General features: G+C 47.5%; 1 protein-coding gene across 1 annotated transcript in view; it reads left to right on the top strand.

The window, feature by feature from the left end:
* DNAJB11 (DnaJ heat shock protein family (Hsp40) member B11) overlaps positions 1-24,220 on the top strand; it is a 593,123-nt gene that overhangs the window by 384,513 nt on the left and 184,390 nt on the right. Inside the window, exon 7 of the mRNA XM_033946900.1 lies at positions 12,799-12,856. Within this exon, the coding sequence (XP_033802791.1) occupies positions 12,799-12,856 (58 nt within the window). The remainder of the gene's footprint in view (positions 1-12,798; positions 12,857-24,220) is intronic.

The following is a 24,220-nucleotide window of genomic DNA, read 5'->3' as shown; positions in this document are numbered from 1 at the left end:
CCTGGACACTACCCAACTCAGAGCGTTCCTCCCTCCTCCACGCTGGGAAGCTCTCCTCAACCTCTGTCACTCGGTGTCCTCCTGCCCGTCCATCTCAGCGAGACACATGATATCCTTCTAGGCCACATGGCCTCTACAGTTCACGTAATTCCTTTTGCCAGACTTCACCTCAGGATTCCTCAGTGGACCCTGGCATCTCAGTGGACGCAGGTGTCCAACCCTCTGTCTCGACACATCCAGGTCATTCCTGCTCTGCAACAATCTCTTCGTTGGTGGATGCTATCCTCCAATCTATCCAGAGGTTTACTGTTCACTGCGCCCCATCACCAGAAAGTCCTCACGACCGACTCGTCATTTTATGCTTGGGGGGCTCATCTGGACGGCCTCCGCAGCCAGGGTTACTGGACCAGCATGGACCGCCAGTGCCACATCAATCTCCTGGAACTCAGGGCGATCTTCAACGCTCTCAATGCCTTTCAACATCTGATCACGACCAGGTTGTCCTCATTCGCACAGACAACCAAGTCGCCATGTACTATATCAACAAACAGGGAGGGACGGGATCGGCCTCCCTCTGCCAGGAAGCTCTGAAAGTGTGGGATTGGGCGATTCGCCACAACACCTTCCTCAAAGCTGTCTACATTCAGGGGGCGGACAGTGCCCTAGCAGACAACTTGAGTCGCCTTCTGCAACCGCACGAATGGACTCTCCACTCCACGCCCCTTCATCAAATCTTCACTCAGTGGGAAACGCCTCAGATAGACCTCTTCGCGGCCCCCCACAACTTCAATCTGCCTCAGTTCTGCTCCCGGACCTACACTCCTCAGCGCCTCAAAGCAGATGCTTTTCTTCTGGACTGGACGAATCTCTTCCTATATACGTTTTCTCCATTCCCTCTCATTCAGAAGACTCTAGTCAAGCTGAAGTCAGACCGGGCCACCATGATTCTGATTGCTCCACGGTGGCCCAGGCAATCTTGGTACTCCCTTCTCCTTCAACTCAGCTCCAGGGAGCTGTACCCACTACCTCTTTTTCCCTCGCTACTTACACAGCATCAGGCTCTGCTTCATCCCAACCTGCAGACTCTACCCCTGACAGCTTGGTTGCTCTCAACATAACTCCTCTCCAGTTTTCCCAACCTGTGCGAGACGTCTTGGAAGCTTCACAGAAGCCTGCCACTCGACAATGCTACCACCAAAAGTGCACCAGATTTTCTACTTGGTGTTTCTCTCATCATCATGAGCCACAACACTCCTCCTTGTCTTCGGTTTTGGACTATCTTTTGCACCTTTCTCATTCTGGCCTCTAATCTACATTGATATGAGTCCATCTTAGTGCAATTGCTGTTTTCCATCAGCCGCTTCAAGGGAAACCTCTCTCTGCTCATCCGGTGGTTTCCAGATTCATGAAAGGACTTTTCCATGTCAATCCTCTTCTCAAACCGCCTCCAGTGGTTTGGGACCTCAATGTTGTTCTTTCTCAACTTATGAAACCTCCCTTTGAACCTCTCCATAAAGCTCATCTGAAGTATCTCACCTGGAAAGTTGTCTTCCTCATTGGTCTCACTTCTGCTAGATGAGTCAGTGAGCTCCAAGCCTTGGTAGCTGATCCACCTTTTACATGACAAGGAGGTGCTTCGCACTCATCCCAAATTCCTTCCTAAAGTTGTTTCGGAATTTCATCTCAACCAATCCATTGTTTTTCCAGTGTTTTTGACAAAGCCTCATTCTCACCCTGGAGAATCGGCTCTTCATACTCTGGACTGTAAGCGTGCTTTGGCTTTCTACCTGGAATGCACCAAACCGCACAGAACTGCTCCTCAACTTTTCATCTCCTTTGATCCGAACAAGTTGGGAAGTCCTATCTTTAAGCGCACCATCTCCAACTGGATGGCGGCTTGTATCTCTTTCTGCTACGCCCAGGCTGGATTACCCCTTCACAATAAAGTCACAGCCCATAAAGTCAGAGCAATGGTAGCTTCTGTGGCTTTCCTCAGATCTACACCTATTGAGGAAATTTGTAAGGCTGCCACTTGGTCCTCGGTTCATACCTTCACTTCTCATTATTGTCTGGATATGTTCTCCAGACGGGATGAACAGTTTGGCCAAACAGTGTTGCAAAATTTATTCTCCTAAGTTGCCAACTCTCCCACCATCCCATTATGGTTAGCTTGGAGGTCACCCATTAGTGAGAATACCTGCCTGCTTATCCTGGAATAAAGCAGTGTTACTTACCATAACAGTTGTTATCCCAGGACAAGCAGGCAGGTATTCTCACTAGTGGGTGATGTCATCCGACAGAGCCCCGATGCGGACGTCTCACAAGCATACTTGCTTGAAGAAACTTCAGAAGTTTCGAGATGCCCGCACTGCGCATGCGCGAGTGCTTTCCCGCCCGATGCTCCGGGCGTGTCTCCTCAGTTCTTTTCTTTCCGTGGAGCTGAGAAGTTTTGCTTCAATTCTCTGCGCTGAGTGAACCCGTGTTCTTGCCTTCTAGTACCGCGGTTTTGAGTTATTTTGCTCTTTATTGTGTGTTTTATTCATTCGTTTCTTTTTTTTTATTTTTTCCGGAGATTCGACCGGGTCGGCCGCGTGGCTGAGGTCCTGCTCCTTTGATCTCGCGGCGGAGCTTTTTCTTCCTATGTCCCGGCCGCTTACCGGTTTTAAAAAATGCAGCAAGTGCCAGCGCGCGATTTCGTTGACGGACCCGCATCGACGCTGCCTGCAGTGTCTTGGTCCAGAACATATTCCGAAATCGTGCCGGCCTTGTTCCACTCTCACAGCACGTGCTTTTAAGCGTCGCTGTTTCCTGTGGGAGTCAATGTTCAAGATGGAAGCTACTAAGGAACCTTCGGCTTCAACTTCGACCAGCGCTTCGCCTGTACCTGCGAAGTCGTCCACTACTCCTGCTGCATCGGGTCTCTTGAAGCCGGCCTCCTTCGTCCCGGCTTCAACCCCGCCTCCTGCTCCGGTGCCTCCTTCGGTCTCCTCAGATCAGGTACCTCCTCAGACCATTCCCCCAGTGGTTATCAAAGTGCCGAAAGCTTCTAAGCCTAAGCACTCGACCACTCGGGACCGCGAAGACCGTTCAGGAGGTCTCACTTTGGGTGCGGCTCCCTCCTTGTCGGCTTTGCTGCGGTCAATCATGGAGGCCCTATTCATTGATATTATGACCACCATGGGGCCCAAGTGGCTGGCCACAATCCAGGGTGGGCAAGCAATTCCTCCTCGAGGGGGCGAGCCACCCCCTCCTCCTCCCCCTCGCCGCTCCCTCTCGCAGCTCGGGGAGGAGGAGCGGCGCTCGGCGGCCGGTACCTCGAAGCGTGCTTCGTTTAGTGACATGCCGCCTCTGGAACCCATTCCCCCTCCTGGCGAAGACATTTGGGATATTTCTTCGGGTAGTCGAAGCCCTGGGCATCGCCAGGAAGAGTTCTTCCGCACTCCCTATCAAGCATGGAATGCGGCTCGAGAGGCGTCGGGCCATCCTCCTCTTCGCTCTACGGCCTCCAGCCCTATCTACTCCTTGGAGGCCTCTGGGGACCCGTCTAAGCATCGCCGGTCCAGGTCTCCTTATAGACACAGGGAGGGGCATCGTTCCAGGCATTCTTCGAGGCATTCCTCTAGGCATTCTACAGTCTCGCCTCAGAAGAAACTTCCTCGTGTGGGGTATTCATCTTCGGATGTCTCCCCTCCTCCGGGCCCGGAGTACGAGGATCCCTATGGCTCTTTCTCGCCCTGCCGATCACAAGTCTCCTTGGATCCAGAGGCTTCGACTTCATCCAGCCCGTCCCGCCAGCCTGTATTGGCGGACCAATTGTCTTTTTCATCTTTTCTCAGGCAGATGGCGGATGATCTTGACATCACCTTGGACTCCAGTTCCCAATACTCAAAGGAATACCTGGATACCATGCATCTGCCTCATCCTCCTGCCGAGTCTCTTTGTCTACCTCTGCACAAGCTCCTCGACCAAACCTTCATGTGATGTTTTGAAACACCGTACTCTATTTCTGCCATTCCTGGCAAACTGGATGCCAGATACCGCACGGTGCATCACAAGGGGTTTGAGGGCTCCCAGCTCTCTCATCAGTCCCTGTTGGTCGAGTCCTCCCTCAAAAGATCTCATCCGTCCCAGCTGTATGCCTCGGTGCCACCGGGCAGAGAGGGCCGGCCATGGATAAATTCGGGAGGCGCATCTACCAGAACTCGATGATGGCATCCAGAATTCTCAATTACACTTTCCATTTTGCAACTTATTTGGAGTTCTTCCTGCCTGTGCTTCGGAAGTTTACACCTTACATTGAGTCTCAAGCTCGTTTTGAATTTGAGGAGGTGGTCGCCTCGCTATCCCAGCTGCGCCTTCAACTGATGCAATCCTCCTATGATGCCTTCGAACTCTCGGCACGAGCTGCTGCCTGCTCCGTGGCCATTCGTCGTTTGGCCTGGCTTCGAACCATTGACATGGACCCGAACCTCCAGGACAGGCTTGCCAACGTCCCCTGTGCGGGTGCTGATTTGTTTGATGAATCTATTGAGACCGTGACGAAGAAGATGTCGGATCATGAAAAATCTTTCCACTCCATCCTTCGTCCCAAGCCTAAACCTGCTCAGTCTCGACCCTCTCGACCGCCCTTGATCTATCAGCAGCGTTATACTCCCAGGCAGGCTCCTGCTGCGAGACAACCAGCAAAGAGACAGCCACCACAGAAGGCTCAGTAAAAACCTCAGCCTTCTGCTGTCCCTAAGGCTCCTCAGCCTTTTTGACTCTCTGATAGGGAGCATAACCCCCGTTCTGCTATCCCCTGTCTTTCCAATTGGGGGTCGCCTCCATCATTTTTATCATCGATGGACGGCTATTACCACCGACCTTTGGGTCCTTACCATCATCAGAGAAGGATATTCTCTTCAGTTCCATCGGGTCCCCTCGGACCACCCTCCAAGGGAGTATCCTTCCAACTTGACCCAGACTGCCCTTCTTCAGGAAGCTCAGGCTTTGCTCCGGCTTCGGGCCGTCGAGCCGGTCCCTGTGGACCAACACAACCGGGGTTTTTACTCCCGGTACTTCCTTGTTCCAAAGAAGACGGGCGACCTGCGTCCAATTCTGGACCTCAGGGGCCTCAACAAGTTCCTGGTCAAGGAGAGATTTTGCATGCTGACCCTTGCTTCTCTCTACCCCCTCGAGCAGAACGACTGGTTATGCTCTCTGGATCTAAAAGAGGCCTACATTCACATTCCCATTCATCCGGTCTCTCGCAAGTTCCTCAGATTTCGGGTGGGACATCTACATCTACAGTATCGAGTGCTTCCATTCGGCCTGTCCTCGTCTCCCAGAGTCTTCACGAAGTGTCTGGTGGTAGTGGCTGCTGCACTCCGGAACCAGGGTCTTCAGGTTTTTCCCTACCTCGATGACTGGCTCGTCAAGGCCACCTCGGCTCCTGGGGTCATCTCGGCGACCCTGACAACGATTTGGTTCCTGCAGAGTTTGGGCTTCGAGATCAACTTCCCAAAATCTCATCTGCAGCCTACCCAGTCTCTTCCCTTCATCGGGGCGGTTCTGGATACTATTCAACTCAGAGCATTCCTTCCCCCACAGCGCCTGAATGCTCTTCTTCATCTCTGCCAGTCAGTGTCTTCTCGTCAGTCCATCTCAGCGAGACACATGATGGTTCTCCTGGGCCACATGGCCTCTACAGTTCATGTGACTCCTTTTGCCAGACTTCACCTCAGGATTCCTCAGTGGACCCTGGCTTCTCAATGGACACAGGTGTCAGATCCTTTGACTCGTCACATCATAGTCACTCCTGCTCTTCAGCAGTCTCTACATTGGTGGATGACCTCTTCCAATCTATTCAGAGGTTTGCTGTTTCACACTCCTCCCCACCAAACAGTTCTCATGACCAATTCCTCTACCTATGCATGGGGAGCTCATCTGGACGGTCTTCGCACTCAAGGCTTCTGGACCAGTGCGGACCGGCTGTGCCATATCAATTTTCTGGAACTCAGGGCGATATTCAATGCTCTTCAAGCGTTTCAACATCTGCTTCACAACATGGTGGTCCTCATTCGCACGGACAATCAGGTCGCCATTTATTATGTCAACAAGCAGGGGGGCACGGGCTCAGCCTCCCTCTGCCAGGAAGCTCTCAGAGTCTGGGATTGGGTGATTCGCCACAACACCTTCCTCAAAGCTGTCTACATTCAGGGGAAGGACAATGCCTTGGCGGACAACTTAAGTCGTCTCCTCCAGCCTCACGAATGGACCCTCCATTCCAGGCCCCTTCATCAGCTCTTCTCTCAATGGGGGATGCCTCAGATAAACATCTTTGCTGCCCCCCACAACTTCAAACTTCCTCAATTCTGCTCCAGGATCTACACTCCTCATCGCCTCGAGGCAGATGCCTTTCTGCTGGATTAGGGGAATCGCGTTCTGTATGCGTTTCCTCCATTTCCTCTCATTCAAAAGACTCTGGTCAAATTGAAATCCGACCATGCCACCATGATTCTGATAGCTCCTCGGTGGCCCAGACAGCCTTGGTACTCCCTTCTACTTCAACTCAGCAGCAGGGAGCCGTTCCTTCTTTCAGTGTTTCCTTCACTGCTTACTCAGCAACAAGGATCTCTACTCCATCCCAACCTGCAGTCTCTCCACCTGACAGCTTGGTTCCTCTCAACGTGACTCCCCGTCAGTTCTCCAAGGCGGTGAGGGATGTGCTGGAGGCTTCCAGGAAGCCTGCTACTAGACAATGCTACTCCCAAAAATGGACTAGATTTTCTACCTGGTATGTTTCTAATCGTAAGGAGCCTCAACGAGCCTCCCTGTCTTCTGTTTTGGACTATCTTTTGCACCTATCTCATTCTGGCCTCAAGTCTACATCGATACAAGTCCATCTGAGTGCAATTACGGCTTTCCATCAGCCTCTGCAAGGGAAACCTCTCTCTGCTCATCCTGTGGTTTCCAGATTTATGAAAGGTCTTTTCCATGTCTTTTCCATGTTCTTAGTTCCACCTTTTTATTTTTCCCTCCTTTTTTTTTTTTTTTTTTTTCTCTTTTTCCTAAATTCTCTCTTTTACTTACCCTACTTTTTCAATCTTTGTCTACCTTTTTCTCCTCTATTCCACCCTTTTCCTTATTATTTTTCTTTTTCAACTAATTCGTTTCAACTTATTTAGCCAACCGCTTTAATCAAAGCGATCCTACCCAATATGTTTTTCCCTACCCTCACTATTTCCCTCTCTTCTTCAGAATATGTAACTTCCCCCCCCCTTCCCCTTATATCCTCACCTTCATGTTAGTCAAATTATGTCTTTAATGTTCACCCACCACATTTTATATTTTAAAATTTTATCTTTGTTTTCCTTTGTATAAATTGTATTGTGAACCGGCCAGATACTTGGTGATGGTCGGTATATTAAAAAGTTAATAAACTTGAAACTTGAATCCTCCTCTCAAACCTGCTCCAGTGGTTTGGGATCTCAACGTTGTCCTTTCTCAACTTATGAAACCTCCTTTTGAGCCTCTCAACAAGGCTCCGCTGAAGTTTCTCACTTGGAAAGTGTTTTTTTTGGTTGCCCTCACTTCTGCTCGCAGGGTCAGTGAGCTTCAGGCCTTAGTGGCGGATCCACCTTTCACAGTATTCCATCTTGACAAGGTGGTCCTTCGCACTCATCCGAAATTCCTGCCTAAAGTGGTCTCTGAATTTCATCTCAACCAATCCATAGTGCTTCCTGTGTTTTTTCCAAAGCATCATTCTCATCCTGGAGAATCAGCTCTTCATACTCTGGACTGTAAACGTGCTTTGGCTTTCTACCTGGATCGCACCAAACCACACAGAACTGCTCCTCAACTTTTCGTCTCCTTTAATCCGAACAAGTTGGGACGCCCTGTCTCGAAGCGTACCATCTCCAACTGGATGGCGGCTTGCATCTCTTTCTGTTATGCCCAGGCTTGATTACCCCTTCACTGTAAAGTCACAGCCCATAAGGTCAGAGCTATGGCAGCATCTGTAGCTTTCCTCAAATCGACACCAATTGAGGAAATTTGTAAAGCTGCCACTTGGTCCTCGGTTCATACCTTCACTTCTCATTATTGTCTGGATACTTTTTCCAGACGGGTTGGACAGTTTGGCCAAACTGTATTACAGAATTTATTCTCCTAAGTTGCCAACTCTCCCACCATCCCATTGAGGTTAGCTTGGAGGTCACCCACTAGTGAGAATACCTGCCTGCTTGTCCTGGGATAAAGCAATGTTACTTACCGTAACAGTTGTTATCCACGGACAGCAGGCAGCTATTCTCACATCCCACCCACCTCCCCTGGGTTGGCTTCTCTGCTAGCTACCTGAACTGAGGAGACACGCCCGGAGCATCGGGCGGGAAGGCACTCGCGCATGCGCGGTGCGGGCATCTCGAAACTTCTGAAGTTTCTTCAAGCAAGTATGCTTGTTAGACGTCCGCATCGGGGCTCTGTCGGATGACATCACCCACTAGTGAGAATAGCTGCCTGCTGTCCCTGGATAACAACTGTTACGGTAAGTAACATTGCTTTATCCAGGGACAGCAGGCAGCTATTCTCACGTCCCACCCACCTCCCCTGGGTTAGCTTCTCTGCTAGCTATCTGAACTGAGGAGACGCGCCCTGCACGGGGCGGGAAGGCACTCGCGCATGCGTGGTCCGGGCGACTCGAAACTTCGAGTTTCTTCAAGTAAGACTGCTTGTGAGGCGTCCGCATCGGGGCTCCGTTGGATCACGTCACCCATTAGTGAGAATAGCTGCCTGCTTTCCCTGGATAATAACTGTTACGGTAAGTAACATTGCTTTATGGTAAGTAACTGCTTTATGGAAACTACACATTGTTAGACCCTATTTTGAGGTTGCTGCTTTTAGAATCCTTGTTCAGTCACTACTTTTGGGCCTATTGGACTATTGTAATATATAGTCTATTTGAAAAGCACCAAGAAAAATATGGCTAGACTGACCTTGGTGCAGAATAGAGCAGTAAGATTGATTTATGGCCTTAGGAAGTTTGATCATGTGACATCTTGCTACCGTGAACTGCATTGGCTTCCGGTGGAGGCTCGAGTAATCTTTACGTTGGGATGTTTATACTATAATGGAGCCTTTGGACTTGCCCCACGATACCTTGTTGTCAGGTTTGATATTGTGTCACAGAAAAATAGTAGTAAATCCCATGCTCTCTTTACATTTCCTTCGGTTAAGGGCTGTAAAAGTAAGAAATATCACGAACACACTCTTGCTTATCAAGCGGCATATTATGGTAAAGATTTCCGACTACTGTTAGTTCTATTTCAAATGAACGTTTTAGAAAGTTGTTGAAAACCTTTCTCTTACCTAAATTTTGATTCTCGAATTTTTTTTACAACATTCTCTTTTTTGTTTCCTTTAGTATAATCTTTTGTTAACCATATTGAATTCATGGCTAAGCGGTCTAGAAATCTGTTATGTTATACCTGCCCAAGGCTCGGAGACTGAAGCTGTGTTTGCAGATGTTGTAGTTTAAAAAACCCCAAAAACCCACAAGTCAGCGCCTTAGGAGCACGACTACCTACAGGTTGTAGGCTCCATGGGGGCCCGCCGGAGGTGGTTTCTTGGGCGTGGACTTATTTGCGTCCTCTTCAGTAGGCCTGGCTCTCTCACTGGGCAACCCACCAAAATGTCTTAGCCATGAAGCTGCCATGAACTTTGGAGGCTTTGCCCTTAGTTCTTCTGTGGTGGTAGCCACAGATGCCGGCCTTTGGGGCTGTTGGGGCTCGCTGCCACCGTCTCCTTCAGGACAACTGGACTCTGATACTGTTGACGCTCTCGTGTTGAGGGGAAACCCTCCAATATAGAGGAAACAGGCTTTTCCCCTCTTTTTTAGGGAAAAATTAGTTTCCTCCATAACCACCCCCCCCCCCCAACGAGAGCGCCAACAGTTCTAAGTATCATGGGGGGGGGGGGTTCCCACACACACACACACCCTCAGAGCGCTTTAAAATAGTGTTTTAATCCAGCGCGCTGATGTCTTGTGCGCGATTGTCTCTCGCAATTGTGACTCGTCACCAGGCCTTCTCGCTTGGGCCCGGTTGTCATGGAAGTTCCGGGTCACTTTGCTCTTCCAGCCTGTCCCTTGAGTGCGCAGCCTTAGATTCTACAGGCTATTCGGAGTTTGTGTTTGATCCACTGCTCAAATCTAAGAAGTCGTCCAAGGTGTCTGCCTACGTTAAGACATGGGACACTTTTCTCCTTTGTGACCAGGCTCTAGGGGCCTTTGTTCAGCTCTAGGGTCACGATTTTTCCCTTTCTGCGAACTGGTCTGGGTATAGTCCTCATGGTGGCTTCTTTGTGTGCCCTGTGGATCGGGCTGTCCTGCTTTCCATCTTGGGATAGTGGGTTCTAGTTTACGTCGCATCCGGTTATTGCTCGTTTTTTGAAAGGGGCTCTTCAGTCCCGCTGCCTGTTAACCAACTGTTACCAGTCTGGGACCTTGACGTGGTGCTTTCAGGCCTTGCCAGAATTCCTTTTGAGCCTCTTCTGGATGTGTTTCTCCTGGACTTAGCTCTCATGATTGTTTTCTGATCGCCATCACTTATGCCCGTAGGGTTTTCAATCTGTGGGTGTTTTATCAGGATCCCTTTCTCCACATTGGAGATACGAGTTTCTCTACGGACAGTTCCTTCCTTTTTGCAGACTGTGGTTTTAGCTTTCCCTGTCATTCAGGAAGTCTGTTTGCCTGTTTTTCAGCCGATGAGTTCCAAACATCAGGATTGGCTTATGAGGAAACTAGGCATGCGCAGGATGCTTCTGCATTCTCTGGAGGACATTAATGAGTTTCGTCTTTCTGGCCCTCTGTTTATGCTGACTCGTTTGTTGAAACGTGGTGTTCCGCTTCTACGGCCTCAATCTCCAGGTAGATCTATAGAGCCATTTCATACTCCTAAATTCTTGCAGGGAAGAGTCCCCTGTTTCTGTTCGGGTGCATTTTGCCAGGAGTCTAGCTTCTTTGTGGTCCGAAGCTAGATCTTTTCCTCCTAGGAGTTTTGCAGGGCGGTGACATGGTTTTCTCTTCCCACGTTTGCCAAATTCTACAGAGTGGATGGTGCTGCCTGTCAGAACTCGATTTTGGGGTTCTCGGTCTTGAAGGCCAGCACAGCAAGCCCACTCTGAATAGTACGACCCTATGGTCTGGAACAGTGGTTCCCAACCCTGTCTTGGAGGACCACCAGCCAGTCAGTTTTTCAGGATAGCCCTAATGAATATGCATGGAGCAGATATGCATGCCTGTCAGCTCCATTATTTGCAAATCTCTCTCATGCATATTCATTAGGGCTATCCTGAAAACCTAACTGGCTGGTGGTCCTCCAAGACAGGGCTGGGAACCACTAGTCTAGAATGTCTCACCAATTGCACTGGAAAAGGAGATTATGTACTTACTCTGGTAAGCTCTTTTCCAGTAGATAGGTGAGACATTCTAGACACCCGCCCTGTCCTTGCTGTGCTTGCTTGCAGATTTCAGAGTAAAGGTCAGATGTCTATCTCCCTATGCTTCTCCTGTCTGGTTATGGAGCCCTTTGGGACTAGGGAGAGTTTTGTGAATGTGTTCTCCATGTTATGGGGTAATTCCTGAGCTTCTTTGAAGCCTATGTTGATGGTTAATAGTGCTGTTTATTTGTTTTGAGCAGAACTCTTATTTAGCCTGTCGTTGTAGGTGCCTCTACTTCACATGGTAGTGCCTCTCTATGCTTTGGTATGGCCTGATGGGAGGAGCTAAGCTAGCCTGTGATGTATCCTAGAGGCAGAGTGAAAAACTTATAATTATCTTCTGCAACCCATGAGGGTAAGGGGAAGTAACCCTATGGTATAGAACAGTGATCCTGGAGGACCACCAGCCAGTCAGGTTTTTAGGATAACCCCAATGAATATGCTTGAGAGAGATTTGCATATAATGGAGGTGGTAGGCATGCAAATCTGCTCCATGCATATTCATTAGGGCTATCATGAAAACCTGACTGGCTGGTGGTCCTCTAGGACAAAGATTTGGAACCACTGGTCTAGAATGTCTCACATAGAAACATGATGGCCGATAAAGGCCAAATGGCCCATCTAGTCTTCCCATCTGCAGTAACCATTATCTCTTTCTCTCTCTGAGAGATCCCACGTGCCTGTCCCAGGCCATTTTGAATTCAAACAGTCTCTGTCCCCATGACCTCTTCTGGGAGACTGTTCCATGCATCTATCACCCTTTCTGTAAAAAAGTATTTCCTTAGATTACTCCGGAGCCTATCACCTCTTAACTTCATCACATGCCCCCTCATTGCAATTTCCTTTCAAATGAGAGACTCTACTCATGTGCATTTACATTACATAGGTATTTAAACGTCTTTATCATATCTCCCCTCATCCGCCTTTCCTCCAAAATATACAGATTGAGATCTTTGTCTGTCCCCATATGTCTTATGATGAAGACCACATACCATTGTAGTAGCCTTCCTCTGGACTGATTACATCCTTTTTATATCTTTTTGAAGGTGTGGCCTTCATAATTGTACACAATATTCTAAATGAGGTCTCGCCAAAGTCTTATACAGGGGCATCAATACCTCCTTTTTCCTACTAGCCAACCTCTCCCTTTGCAACCTAGCATCCTTCTAGCTTTTGTCGTCACCTTAAGATCATCACATACAATCACACCCAAGTCTCGCTCTTCTGTTGTGCACAAGTTCTTCACCTCCAACTGTATCTACTGGAAAAGAGTTTACTAGGGTAAGTGCATAATCTCCTTTTCTTATTTCTTTGTCATTACAGGTGAGCCTCACTTGGATGGTGAACCAGGTGATCTACGTTTCCGCATTAAAGTTCAGAAGTAAGTGTAGAATGCCGCTGTCTCACAGAAATGATCTGATGATTAGTCAGTGTTCATCTGAGTATCCACCTTCATCTTCGAGATTTGACTTGAATTCTCGATCAGTAAGCACGATGAATTGGTCATTTCAGTAACTAATGTCCTCCAACTGTGTGACATGAGAGCTCACAGTCCAAAAAATCCTTCATAGATCCATCACATAGGTTATTTTCAGTACTTTTTTATGCTTAGCTGATTGGCCACATGAGCACATTCTCTCTTTAAAAACACAAACCCCAAATCATTTTTCTTGATAGCCCACTTCAGGTTTTTGAATTGGGGGGGAGGAGGGGCGTTTCTTATATTCCTGTGGCTGCAGACTCCAAAAAGGGATTTGTTCATTTAGAATTGATTTTAAACTGGCCTTTTCCTTCTTCCTTAGCTATGCCTAAAATTATCTGCAAGAGGTGCTCTATATTTATCACCAGCTATCCCGAGTTTTCCTCCTGAATTGTATAATTTGTGCAAGGATATCTCCTAGGATAATCATATGTATAAAGTTTAAACCAGTGTTCACCATTGCAAGGCCTTAAAACCAGTATGGCTTCTGTTGCATACCTGGTAAAATTGTCACTGAGCCCACATAGCTGAAGAAGAGGAAGCATCCAGGTGGATGAGGCATGGCAGCTGGTGTAGTCCAGAGATGGAAAAGAAACAGATTTAGTACTACCACAGGCTGAATATCAGGCCACTATGGGGTGGAATAGCTAGTTGCCCACTTGGTGCTAAACTATGCAAGATCTTACCCCCCTACTACATGTACCTATACCAAGAATGCCTAAAATTGTCCTACAATTTGATTACAATGTATACTTAAGGACCTATTGTTTGCCATGCTAATCTAATTTAATCTAATCTTCCATTTGTGAATTGCACAAACCTATACAAGCTCAAGGCAACAGATCCAAGAGGAAGAGGGAAAAGGAGTAGGGATGGAGGCTTGTAAAAGCAAGGGGAGGGGCCTAGAAGGAGGGGTGCTATACAGAAACTGAAACAGTTAATTGTCAAAGAGGTTGGTCTTTAGGTTTTTCCTGAATGTGATGTAGTTTGTCTTCTTCCTGATTGTTTCTGGGAGGTCATTCCAGGTTTTTACACCCAGATAAATTAGCATAGAGTGGAAAATTCGCTTATAGTGGAGGTATTTTGTGGATGGCAGGTTTAGTTGAATTCTATTAAAGATTCTTCTTGATGTCGACCAAGCAGTAGAGAATAGTTGGATGAAAGGGAGGGGGGGGCAGCTGAGTTTCCGTACAAAATTTGGTGTCGGATACATGAAGTTTTGAAGATTATTCGGGATAATATTGGGAGCCAGTTTAGTTGCCTGATGAAGGTAGTGATTGAATCATATTCTTTAATTTGTACATTAGTGTAACGGCTGTGTTCTGGATGGGCTGCAGTTTGTGGATTAGAGTGGTGTTGATGCCTAGGTAGGTGGAGTTGCAGAAGTCCAGCTGAGGTAAGACCATCATCTAAACTAGGGGTCCCCAAAGTCCCTCCTTGAGGGCTGAATCCAGTCGGGTTTTCAGGATTTCCCCAATGAATATGCATTGAAAGCAGTGCATGCACATAGATCTCATGCATATTCATTGGGGAAATCCTGAAAACCCGACTGGATTCGGCCCTCAAGGAGGGACTTTGGGGACCCCTGATCTAAATAATCGGAGCAAAGTGATGTGGATGGAAGTATGGTCTCATGAGTCGCAGTTGACGCATAGTGTAGATAGTCTTTTTCCGAAGGTTAGAGATTTGTGGTTCCATTGTGAGAGTGTCGTCTAAGATGCAGAATACCTTAGTGGATTTTCCATTTTGAGAATGATACCTGATGGAAGAGTGAGGTTAGACATGACATTCTGTTGGCTTTGGTTTTGGTAGCGTTCAGTTTCAATTTGTTGATCGTTGCCCAGGTTTGGATTTTATCTATATTTGAGATTTTTTTGGTGATATTAGGATGGTTATTGGTTGATGATGAGGAGAATGTCGTCAGCATAGGACAGTATGGTTTAGTCTTCCATTTTGATGTGTCCTAGCGAACTCATGAATAAATTGAATAGGATTGGGGAAAATGGGGAACCTTGTGGGACGCCACAGAATGCCTTCCAAAGGTTGGCGTATTCTTCTTGCTTTTTGACCAATAATTTGTGGTTTTGTAGGGAGTCAGCAAACCATTTCAGTACAGTCCCTGTTATTCCAATTTCCGAGAGTTTGTTTAGGAATAGTTGGTCCACTGATTCAAAGGCTGCGGAGATATCAAATTGGAGTAATATTGCCCGATGACCTGAGCTTAGCAGCTGTTTGATTTTAATGATTAGAGTGATAATGAACAGCTGAGTGCTGTGCTTTTTTTGGAAGCCGTATCGGGATGTATGAAGACAGGAGTGGTGTTCTGTGTAAGAAGCTAGCTGCTTGCTGACATGAGACTCAAGGATTTTAGTGAGGATTGGAATGCCAGCAATCAGTCTGTAGTTAGATGCTATGGAGAGATCTGCTTGGGCTGTTTTCGGTATAGGGGTTAAGGCTATTATCCCAGGACAAGCAGGCAGCCTATTCTCACATATGGGTGATGTCATCGACGGAGCCCCGATGCGGAAGCCTCGCAAGCAGACTTACTTGTAGAAATTAGAAGTTTTGAGTCAGCCGCACCGCGCATGTGCGAGTGCCTTCCCGCCCAGCACAGGGCGCGTCTCCTCAGTTTCTGTGGAGCTGAGAATTCCGTCTTTGATTCTCTGCGTTTAACTTTGTTACTTCATGCCTTCTCTCACTGCTGTTTGTGTTCTTTTTCTTCACGAATCGCTGTGTTTTTCTTTTATTCTTTTATTTCTCTTTAAAAAAAAAATAATAATTTTCTTTCTTCCGTTCGGCTGCCGGGGCAGGCTGCTCGGCCACAGCCCAGAGGCTTCGACTTTGCGGCAGCTGTTTTTCCTCCTATGTCCCGGCCAACAACAGGCTTCAAGAAGTGTAGCCAGTGTCAGCGTGCGATTTCTCTCACGGACCCACACAGGTGCTTCAAGTGCCTTGGGCCAGACCATCACCCGAAGTCGTGCCAGCGCTGTGCTACTCTTCAATCCCGAGCGCTTAAATATCGTCTACTTTCAGTGGAAAAGCTCTCCGAAGCTGACCTCGGACTCACCTTCGACTGAGGGTCCTCCTGCCTCCACTGCTTCGACCTCGAGCCTCATCAGATCTTCTTCGTTTGCAGCAGCTCTTTCCTCGATGACGTCTGCTGTATCTTCCCCTGTATCCTCAGGTCAGATAGCTCAGCAGAAAGTTCCAGCGGTGGTGCTTAAGGTGCCTAAGACTTCCAAGTTGAAGCACATTTCCACGCCTCTCTGGAACCTCCAGCCAAAGCAGGTGGTCCAGTTTCAGACGCGGATCCATCCTTGCCGATTTCTTTCCAGACCATGTTAGAGAAACAGTTCATTCAGTTCCTTACTAACATGGGACCAAAGCTTGTTACTCTAATCTAACCTGGGCATTTTGCAGATTCCCGCAAGGTCGAGTCTCTTCCTAAGCCTCAGTCTGAGCCTACACACTCTATGCAGGGAGCAGAGTGTCTGCGAGTGTCTTTTCTGGCATCTATGCACATAAAGCAAGGAGCAGATTCTTTGCAAGTGCATCAACAGGAATCCTCACACTCCATACAAGGAGCAGAGTCTTTGGGAGTGCATTGAGGTTCCTCCATCAAGCCTCTGGAGCTTCGATCCACAGCTTCCAGCCGTATCCATTCCCTGGTGGCTTCGATTGCTTTTATCTCCGGGGCGAAATCTCCTCGATCCTCAAGGTCTGGTTCCAAACATCATTCCCACAGATGATCGAGGCCTTCCTCGAGGCATACGTCCAGCCATACCTCTTCTTCCAAAGAACGCCTTTCTTCGACTAAGCCTCGATTTACACCTTCCAGTTCTACTAGACCACTGATTCCTCGATCGAGGTCACCATTTCCGCACCTCGAGGACTCAGAGGTTTTGATTGTTTCGTCCAAGTCTCCATGTTCTCTTGATGCCTTTTTTCATGCTGAAGCATCATCTTCGACCCAGGCTGCCTCGACGACCTCAAGTCCTTCTCGAGGCAAGGCATTGGCGGATCAGCTATCTTTCTCATCTTTTCTTCGTCAGATGGCTGTTGACTTGGATCTTCAATTGGATGCTGGTTCCAAATATTCTAAGGAGTATCTCAAAGTCATGCATCTTCCTCAATCTCTGGCAGAGTCACTTAAGCTTCCTCTTCACAAGCGTTTGTCTCGCGACTTTTGCCAGATACCTGGAGACTCCTTACGCAATTCCAGCTGTTCCAGGCAAATTAGATTCCAGATATAAAACTCTCCTTTGCAAAGGATTTGAGAATTCACAGTTATCTCACCAATCCCTACTTGTGGAGTCCTCCTTGAAAAGGTCCCATGTCCCATCCTTCCAAGGTTTATGCTACCGTTCCTCCTGGAAGGGAAGGGAAAACTAAGGACAAGTTTGGACATCGCATCTATCAAAATGCCATTATGTCCGCTGAAGTCCTTAATTACAATTTCTGTTTTGTCACTTATTTTGAGTTCCTCATTGCTCTTATGCCTAAATTTCTCAGTTATTTAGACACTCCAAAGCACTTTGAATTTCAAGAAGTGTGTGGAGGAGTGTGTGGCGCAGTGGTTGGATCTACAGCCTCAGCACCCTGGGGTTGTGGGTTCAAACCCTGCGCTGCTCCTTGTGACCCTGGGCAAGTCACTTAATCCTCCATAGCCCCAGGTACATTAGATAGATTGTGAGCCCACCGGGACAGAGAGGGAAAATGCTTGAGTACCTGATTGTAAAAACCGCTTAGATAACCTTGATAGGCGGTATATAAAATCCTAATAAACTTGAAACTTGAAACTTAGCTTCTCTATCACAACTCAGATTACATCTACTACAGTCTTCGTACGATGCCTTTGAGTTGTCTGCCAGGGCGGCTGCTTGTTCTGTAGCAATGTGCCGCCTTGCCTGGATTCGTACCATTGATATGGATCCTAATCTTCAGGACCACTTGGCTAATGTTCCTTATGCAGGCAATGACCTCTTAGAAGAATCTATTGATGCAGCCACCAAGAAATTGTCTGACCATGAAAAATCTTTTGCATCTATTGTTAGACCTAAGCCAAAGCCAGCTCCTGCCAAGCCTAACATAATAACATAGTAACATGTAACATAGTAGATGACGGCAGATAAAGACCCGAATGGTCCATCCAGTCTGCCCAACCTGATTCAATTAAAAAAATTATTTTATTTTATTTTTTTTAATTTTTCTTCTTAGCTATTTCTGGGCAAGAATCCAAAGCTTTACCCGGTACTGTGCTTTGGTTCCAACTGCCAAAATCTCTGTTAAGACTTACTCCAGCCCATCTACACCCTCCCAGCCATTGAAGCCCTCCCCTGCCCATCCTTCACCAAACGGCCATACACCGACACAGACCGTGCAAGTCTGCCCAGTAACTGGCCTAGTTCAATATTTAATATTATTTTCTGATTCTAAATCTTCTGTGTTCATCCCACGCTTCTTTGAACTCAGTCACAGTTTTACTCTCTACCACCTCTCTTGGGAGCGCATTCCAGGCATCCACTACCCTCTCCGTAAAGTAGAATTTCCTAACATTGCCCCTGAATCTACCACCCCTCAACCTCAAATTATGTCCTCTGGTTTTACCATTTTCCTTTCTCTGGAAAAGATTTTGTTCTACGTTAATACCCTTCAAGTATTTGAACGTCTGAATCATATCTCCCCTGTCCCACCTTTCCTCTAGAGCAGGGGTCTCAAAGTCCCTCCTTGATGCACAGTGATGCTTTAATGTCAAGTGGGTGTGGTGATGCAAAAAAAAAAAAAAAGTGTTTTCTCTGGGTTTAGCTTTAGTCTGAACTCAGTCATCCATTGCTCCATCCAATTTAGTACCTCTGTTGCTTTGGGGGTGACTTCTGAGATAGAGGTATTGAATGGGATAATTATCGTGAAGTCATCAGCATAGCTAAATAGTTTTATCTCCAGCTGGGATAGTTGTGCACCCATGAGGACATATAAACATTGAAGAGCAGAGGGGATAATGGTGACCCCTGTGGCATGCCAGATGAATTGCTCCATGTATCAGAGATCATAATTGAAACGGACTTGGTAGGTGCGGGATATGAGGAAACCTCTAAACCAGTTTAATACCTCTCTTCTGATCCCCATTGTAACAGTTTCCCATGGTCCACCAAGTCAAAGGCAGAACTCATGTCAAATTGCATGATCAGGGCATTGAGGCCCTTACTAAACAAATAGCACCAATTATCCAGGATAGCCGCAATTACTGTCTCATTGCTAAACAGGCCTAAAATTTCATGCAAAAGAGAGAATTGGTCGATATATTCCATCAGTTGGGTGTGTACCAATCCTTCCATGATTTTCACAATGAATGGAATGGAAGCTACTGGTCTATACTTGGTTACTGAAGTTGATGATTCTTTACGATTTTTGGGAATTGGGATTATTATGATATGACCATTATTAGTGAGGAATTTTCCATTGGTTAGGTTATTGGTTAAATAATTCAACAATGATAGTTTAAAGTCTAATGGAGCTGTTTTCATAATTTCTGGGGGACATGAGTCCAGGACACAGTATGATTTAGAGTATTTGTTATATAACTTGATATAGTTATTCCATTCGAAATTGTTGAAGGAGCTCCAAATCATGACCGCTGGTATTTCATTTCCATGTATATCAGTTGATTGATGTTCACATGCGACAACTGTCGAGTGGTTATTTCTTAGATTTTTAATTTTTGAATCGAAATGTTGTGCTAGATCATTTGCTGAGGGTTGCTTACTATTATGCATGGGTTGAGTGTGGCGCGTGGTGTCAAATAAATTTGTAACTATGTTGAACAGTTCTTTAGTATTAGCTCCTTTTGAGCTAGTGTTAGATGAGTTAATTTTGGATGAGTAAAATGTTTTGCATTTTTCTTTTATCCATTGTTTGTAGAGTTTTATGTTGGATCTCCAGTTGTTTCGGTCTGACTGTTTTCCCGTTTTTTTTCCAGATTCTTTCTAAACGTCCTACTGATTGTTTCATTGTTAGGAGTTTGATATCAAACCATTTGTTGTATTTATTTAAACAGCTTTTACTCTTTCGTTTAGGGGCAATTTTATCTAACATGGATGTGCTAGTTTTCATCCAGTGATCATAGAAATCAACTCCTTCTTCTATCTTCGCTTGTAGGTCATATTGTGACCAATATTCCTCTGGGTTGATATGGCCCCTTGTGAGGTGTTCTCTTTCTGTCCGTGGACGAGTCTTAGATTTTAGCCGAGTCCAGGTTAGATTGAAGAAATAAGTGAAATGGTCAGACCAGATATCATGATACCAAGTACCGTCCAAAAGAAAGATGGAAGGGTCTAAGATCTCCTTTGTGGACATCGCTACCACATCTAAATGATGGCCTTTTTCGTGTGTTTGTGTGGGTAAAGGGAGATTGTAATTAAGTAGCGATAGAAAGTTTTTAAAGTCTTTCATTTCTGGATTGTCCACTTCATCTAAATATAGGTTTATGTCTCCTGCAATTAAATTATGAAGTGATGAAGTGATTGAGTTATGTAGGACAAATTCACAAAAGTCCTCTTTAGCTTTTGACCAGCTTTTTGGCGGAACATAGAATAATATACAAGAAAGGGAATCTTCTAGTTCCTTATTGCTAATTTTACAGACTAATATTTCTAAATGATTGGTCATTTTGGAATCCAAAAGTTCTACTACAAATCCTTCCTTAGAAACAATTGCTAATCCTCCCCCTCTTCTTTCAGCACGATTTAGCATGTGAATTTAAAAATTATCTGGTATGAGATCATAAGAACATAAGCATAAGAACATAAGCAGTGCCTCTGCCGGGTCAGACCACAGGTCCATCCTGCCCAGCAGTCCGCCCCCGTGGCGGCCCAACAGATCATGACCTGCCTTAATCACCAGAAGGGGCCCCCTTGCCCCCTAGATTTCTCATCAAAGTCCTATCTTCCCATCAAAGTCCTAACCCTCCGGCCTTGCACCTGCACGACCTGGTGAGCTGTCTATACTTATGCAACACCCCAGCACCTCCCTCAGTACCCCACGATCCCCTTTTCACTCAGGAATCCGTCCAATCCCTGTTTGAATCCCTGTACTGTACTCTGCCGGATCACTTCCTCCGGGAGCGCATTCCATGTGTCCACGACCCTTTGGGTGAAGAAAAACTTCCTTGCATTTGATTTGAACCTATCCCCCTTCAATTTCTCTGAGTTCCCCCTCGTACCTGTCGTCCCTTTCAGTCTGAAAAACCTGTCCCTGTCCACCCTCTCTATGCCCCTAAGTATTTTGAAGGTCTCTATCATATCCCCCCTGAGCCTCCTCTTTTCCAGAGAGAAGAGCCCCAGTTTATCCAGCCTCTCGGCGTATGGGCAGTTTTCCAGCCCTCTTACCAGTTTCGTTGCCCTCCTTTGGACTCTCTCAAGAACTGCCATGTCCTTCTTGAGGTGCGGCGACCAAAATTGAACGCAGTATTCCAGATGTGGGCGCACCATCGTTCGATACAGCGGCATGATGACTTCCCGCGTCCTGGTTGTTATGCCCCTCTTGATGATGCCTAGCATCCTGTTGGCCTTCTTCGAGGCTGCTGCACACTGTGCGGATGGTTTCATGGATGGATCCACTAGCACACCCAAGTCTCTCTCAAGTCCGGTGTCTCCCAGCAATCCCCCCCCCCCCATTTTATACTCGAACAAAGGGTTCTTTTTCCCTATGTGCATGACCTTGCATTTATCTACGTTAAAGCGCATTTGCCATTTGTTTGCCCAGTCCTCCAGCTTATCGAGGTCCCTTTGCAGTTCCTCACACTCCTCCCTGGTCCTAACTCTGGCGCAGAGTTTGGTATCGTCTGCAAATTTTATAACCTCACACTTTGCCTCCGTTTCCAGGTCATTGATAAATATGTTGAAGAGTAGCGGCCCCAGCACCGATCCCTGTGGCACACCGCTCATGACTCCCCGCCAGTCAGAATATTGGCCCTTTACTCCGACCCTCTGTAGTCTACCTGACAACCAGTGCTTGATCCATCTGTGTACATCCCCGCCCACTCCGTGGTTCCACAGCTTCCTAAGCAGCCTTTCATGTGGCACTTTGTCAAAGGCCTTTTGAAAATCGAGGTAAATGATATCTATGGGTTCCCCTTTGTCCACCTGACTGCTTATTCCCTCAAAGAAGTACAGAAGGTTTGTCAGGCACGACCTTCCCTTACAGAATCCGTGCTGGCTTGTCCGCAGTAGGCCATTTTTCTCGATGTGCTCGCAAATGCTGTCCTTGATCATTGCTTCCACCATCTTCCCTATAACTGAAGTCAGGCTCACCGGCCTGTAGTTCCCGGGGTCACCTCTCGATCCCTTCTTAAAGATAGGTGTGACATTCGCCAGTTTCCAGTCCTCTGGTACCTCTCCAGTTGTCAAGGATAGGTTGCAAACATGCTGGATTGCGCCCGCTATTTCCTGTCTTAGTTCCTTTAGAACCCTTGGGTGGATCCCATCCGGTCCCGGTGATTTGCCGCTTTTCAACCTGTCAATCTGTTTGAGGACATCCTCCCGACTTACCTATATATGCCCCAATTTTTCGGCCTGCTCCCCACTCATGAGCTCCTCTGAGTCCGGTATATTGGACGTGTCCTCGCTCGTGAAGACCGATGAGAAGAACGTGTTCAACCTCTCAGCTACCTCTTTATCCTCCTTAATCACTCCCTTCCTGTCCCCATCGTCCAATGGCCCCACCTCCTCTCTCACTGGTTTCTTCCCCTTTACGTAACTGAAGAATGCCTTGAAGTTTTTCGCCTCCCTGGCCAGCCCCTCCTAGTATTTCCCTTTTGCTTTTCTAACCTCTCGGTGGCATTCCTTTTGGCATTTCCTGTGCTCCTGGTGATTTTCCTCCGTTGGATCCCTCTTCCATTTCCGGAAGGACGCTTTCTTGTCACTGATTGCTCTCTTTACTTCAGGTGTCATCCAAACCGGGTCTTTTGACCGCTTGTTCTTACGGCCTTTCCTGAAACTGGGGATGTACAGTTTTTGTGCTTCCTGCAGGGTGTCCCTGAGAAGGGTCCAGGCGCTCCCTACAGTCTCCATCCTAAAGCCGTTCCTGAGCTTCCTCCCCACCATTTTCCTCATAGCAACATAGTTCCCTTTCCTGAAGTTGAGCGCAGTTGATGCGGTCGGTCCTCCCCACTATGGGTGACCCCCTTTTTAATGTGAATCTGATCACGTTGTGATCACTGTTGCCTAGTGTTCCTCCCACTTCTACCCCTCTTGCAGGCCCCCCTAATCCGTTAAGGATGAGGTCAAGAGTAGCACCCCCTCGCGTCGGTTCCTTGACTAGTTGCTCCATGAAGCAGTCCCTCACAGCTTCTACGAATCCTGCTTCCCTCGTGGAGTTGGAGTGACCCGTACTCCAGTCTATCCCCGGGTAGTTGAAGTCCCCCATCACTGTTACACTTCCAGTCCTGCATTCCTGTCTCAGTTCTGCTTCCAAGTCGTGTCCTATTACTTCTGACGCACCAGGTGGGCGATAATACAGCCCCAGCTTTATGTCTGCACTCTTCTTTCCTGGCAATTTGACCCATAGCGATTCCAGCTCCTCTGCCTTTGTTGCCGTATCGATCCCAATCGAGTAGATATAATCCTTTATATAAAGCGCTATGCCTCCCCCCTTCTTGTGGGTCCTGTCCCTCCTGTAGAGCTTGTACCCTGGCAGCACCATATCCCATTAATTTTCCTCTCTCCACCAGGTTTCTGTAATTCCTATTATATCCAGGTCCTCCCCCTTGGCCATGACTTCCAGTTCACCCATCTTAGCCACGAGGCTTCTTGCATTTGTGTATAAGCACTGTAGGTCCCGGTGTTTGTCCTCCACCTCTGCCTTTACCTGGGCCGCCTTCCCTTGAGTCTCGGGCCGTTTTCCCGCTCCCGGTACCACCACCTCTGCCTTTACCTGGGCCGCCTTCCCTTGGGTCTCGGGCCGTTTTCCCGCTCCCGGTGCCTCTGCTGTGCCCTCCGCCTTTACCCTCGCAACTCTCTTCCTCCCCATGTCCCCTCCACCCCACCTCCCCGCTTTTCCTCGGGGAGTACCAGCCCCCTCCCGTGCTATCGTCCCCTGGGCCTTGGTTTGCTCCCCTTGCCTTGTGGCTCCCCTTTGCCCTGTGGCTCCACCTTATTGCCTTCTGTTTGCACCCTGGTGCCATCTCGTCCCCCTGTATCCCCTGTTTTCCCCTTCTCCCTAGGCTTCTCCCAGCAAGTTGTTGTTACCTGGTGTTTCCCTCGCTGTCTG

Source organism: Geotrypetes seraphini, chromosome 5 (genome assembly GCF_902459505.1).
Source record: "Geotrypetes seraphini chromosome 5, aGeoSer1.1, whole genome shotgun sequence".
Lineage (NCBI taxonomy): Eukaryota > Metazoa > Chordata > Amphibia > Gymnophiona > Dermophiidae > Geotrypetes > Geotrypetes seraphini.
The sequence above is the reverse complement of the archived record's forward strand: the minus strand, read 5'-3'. Positions and strand labels throughout refer to the sequence as shown.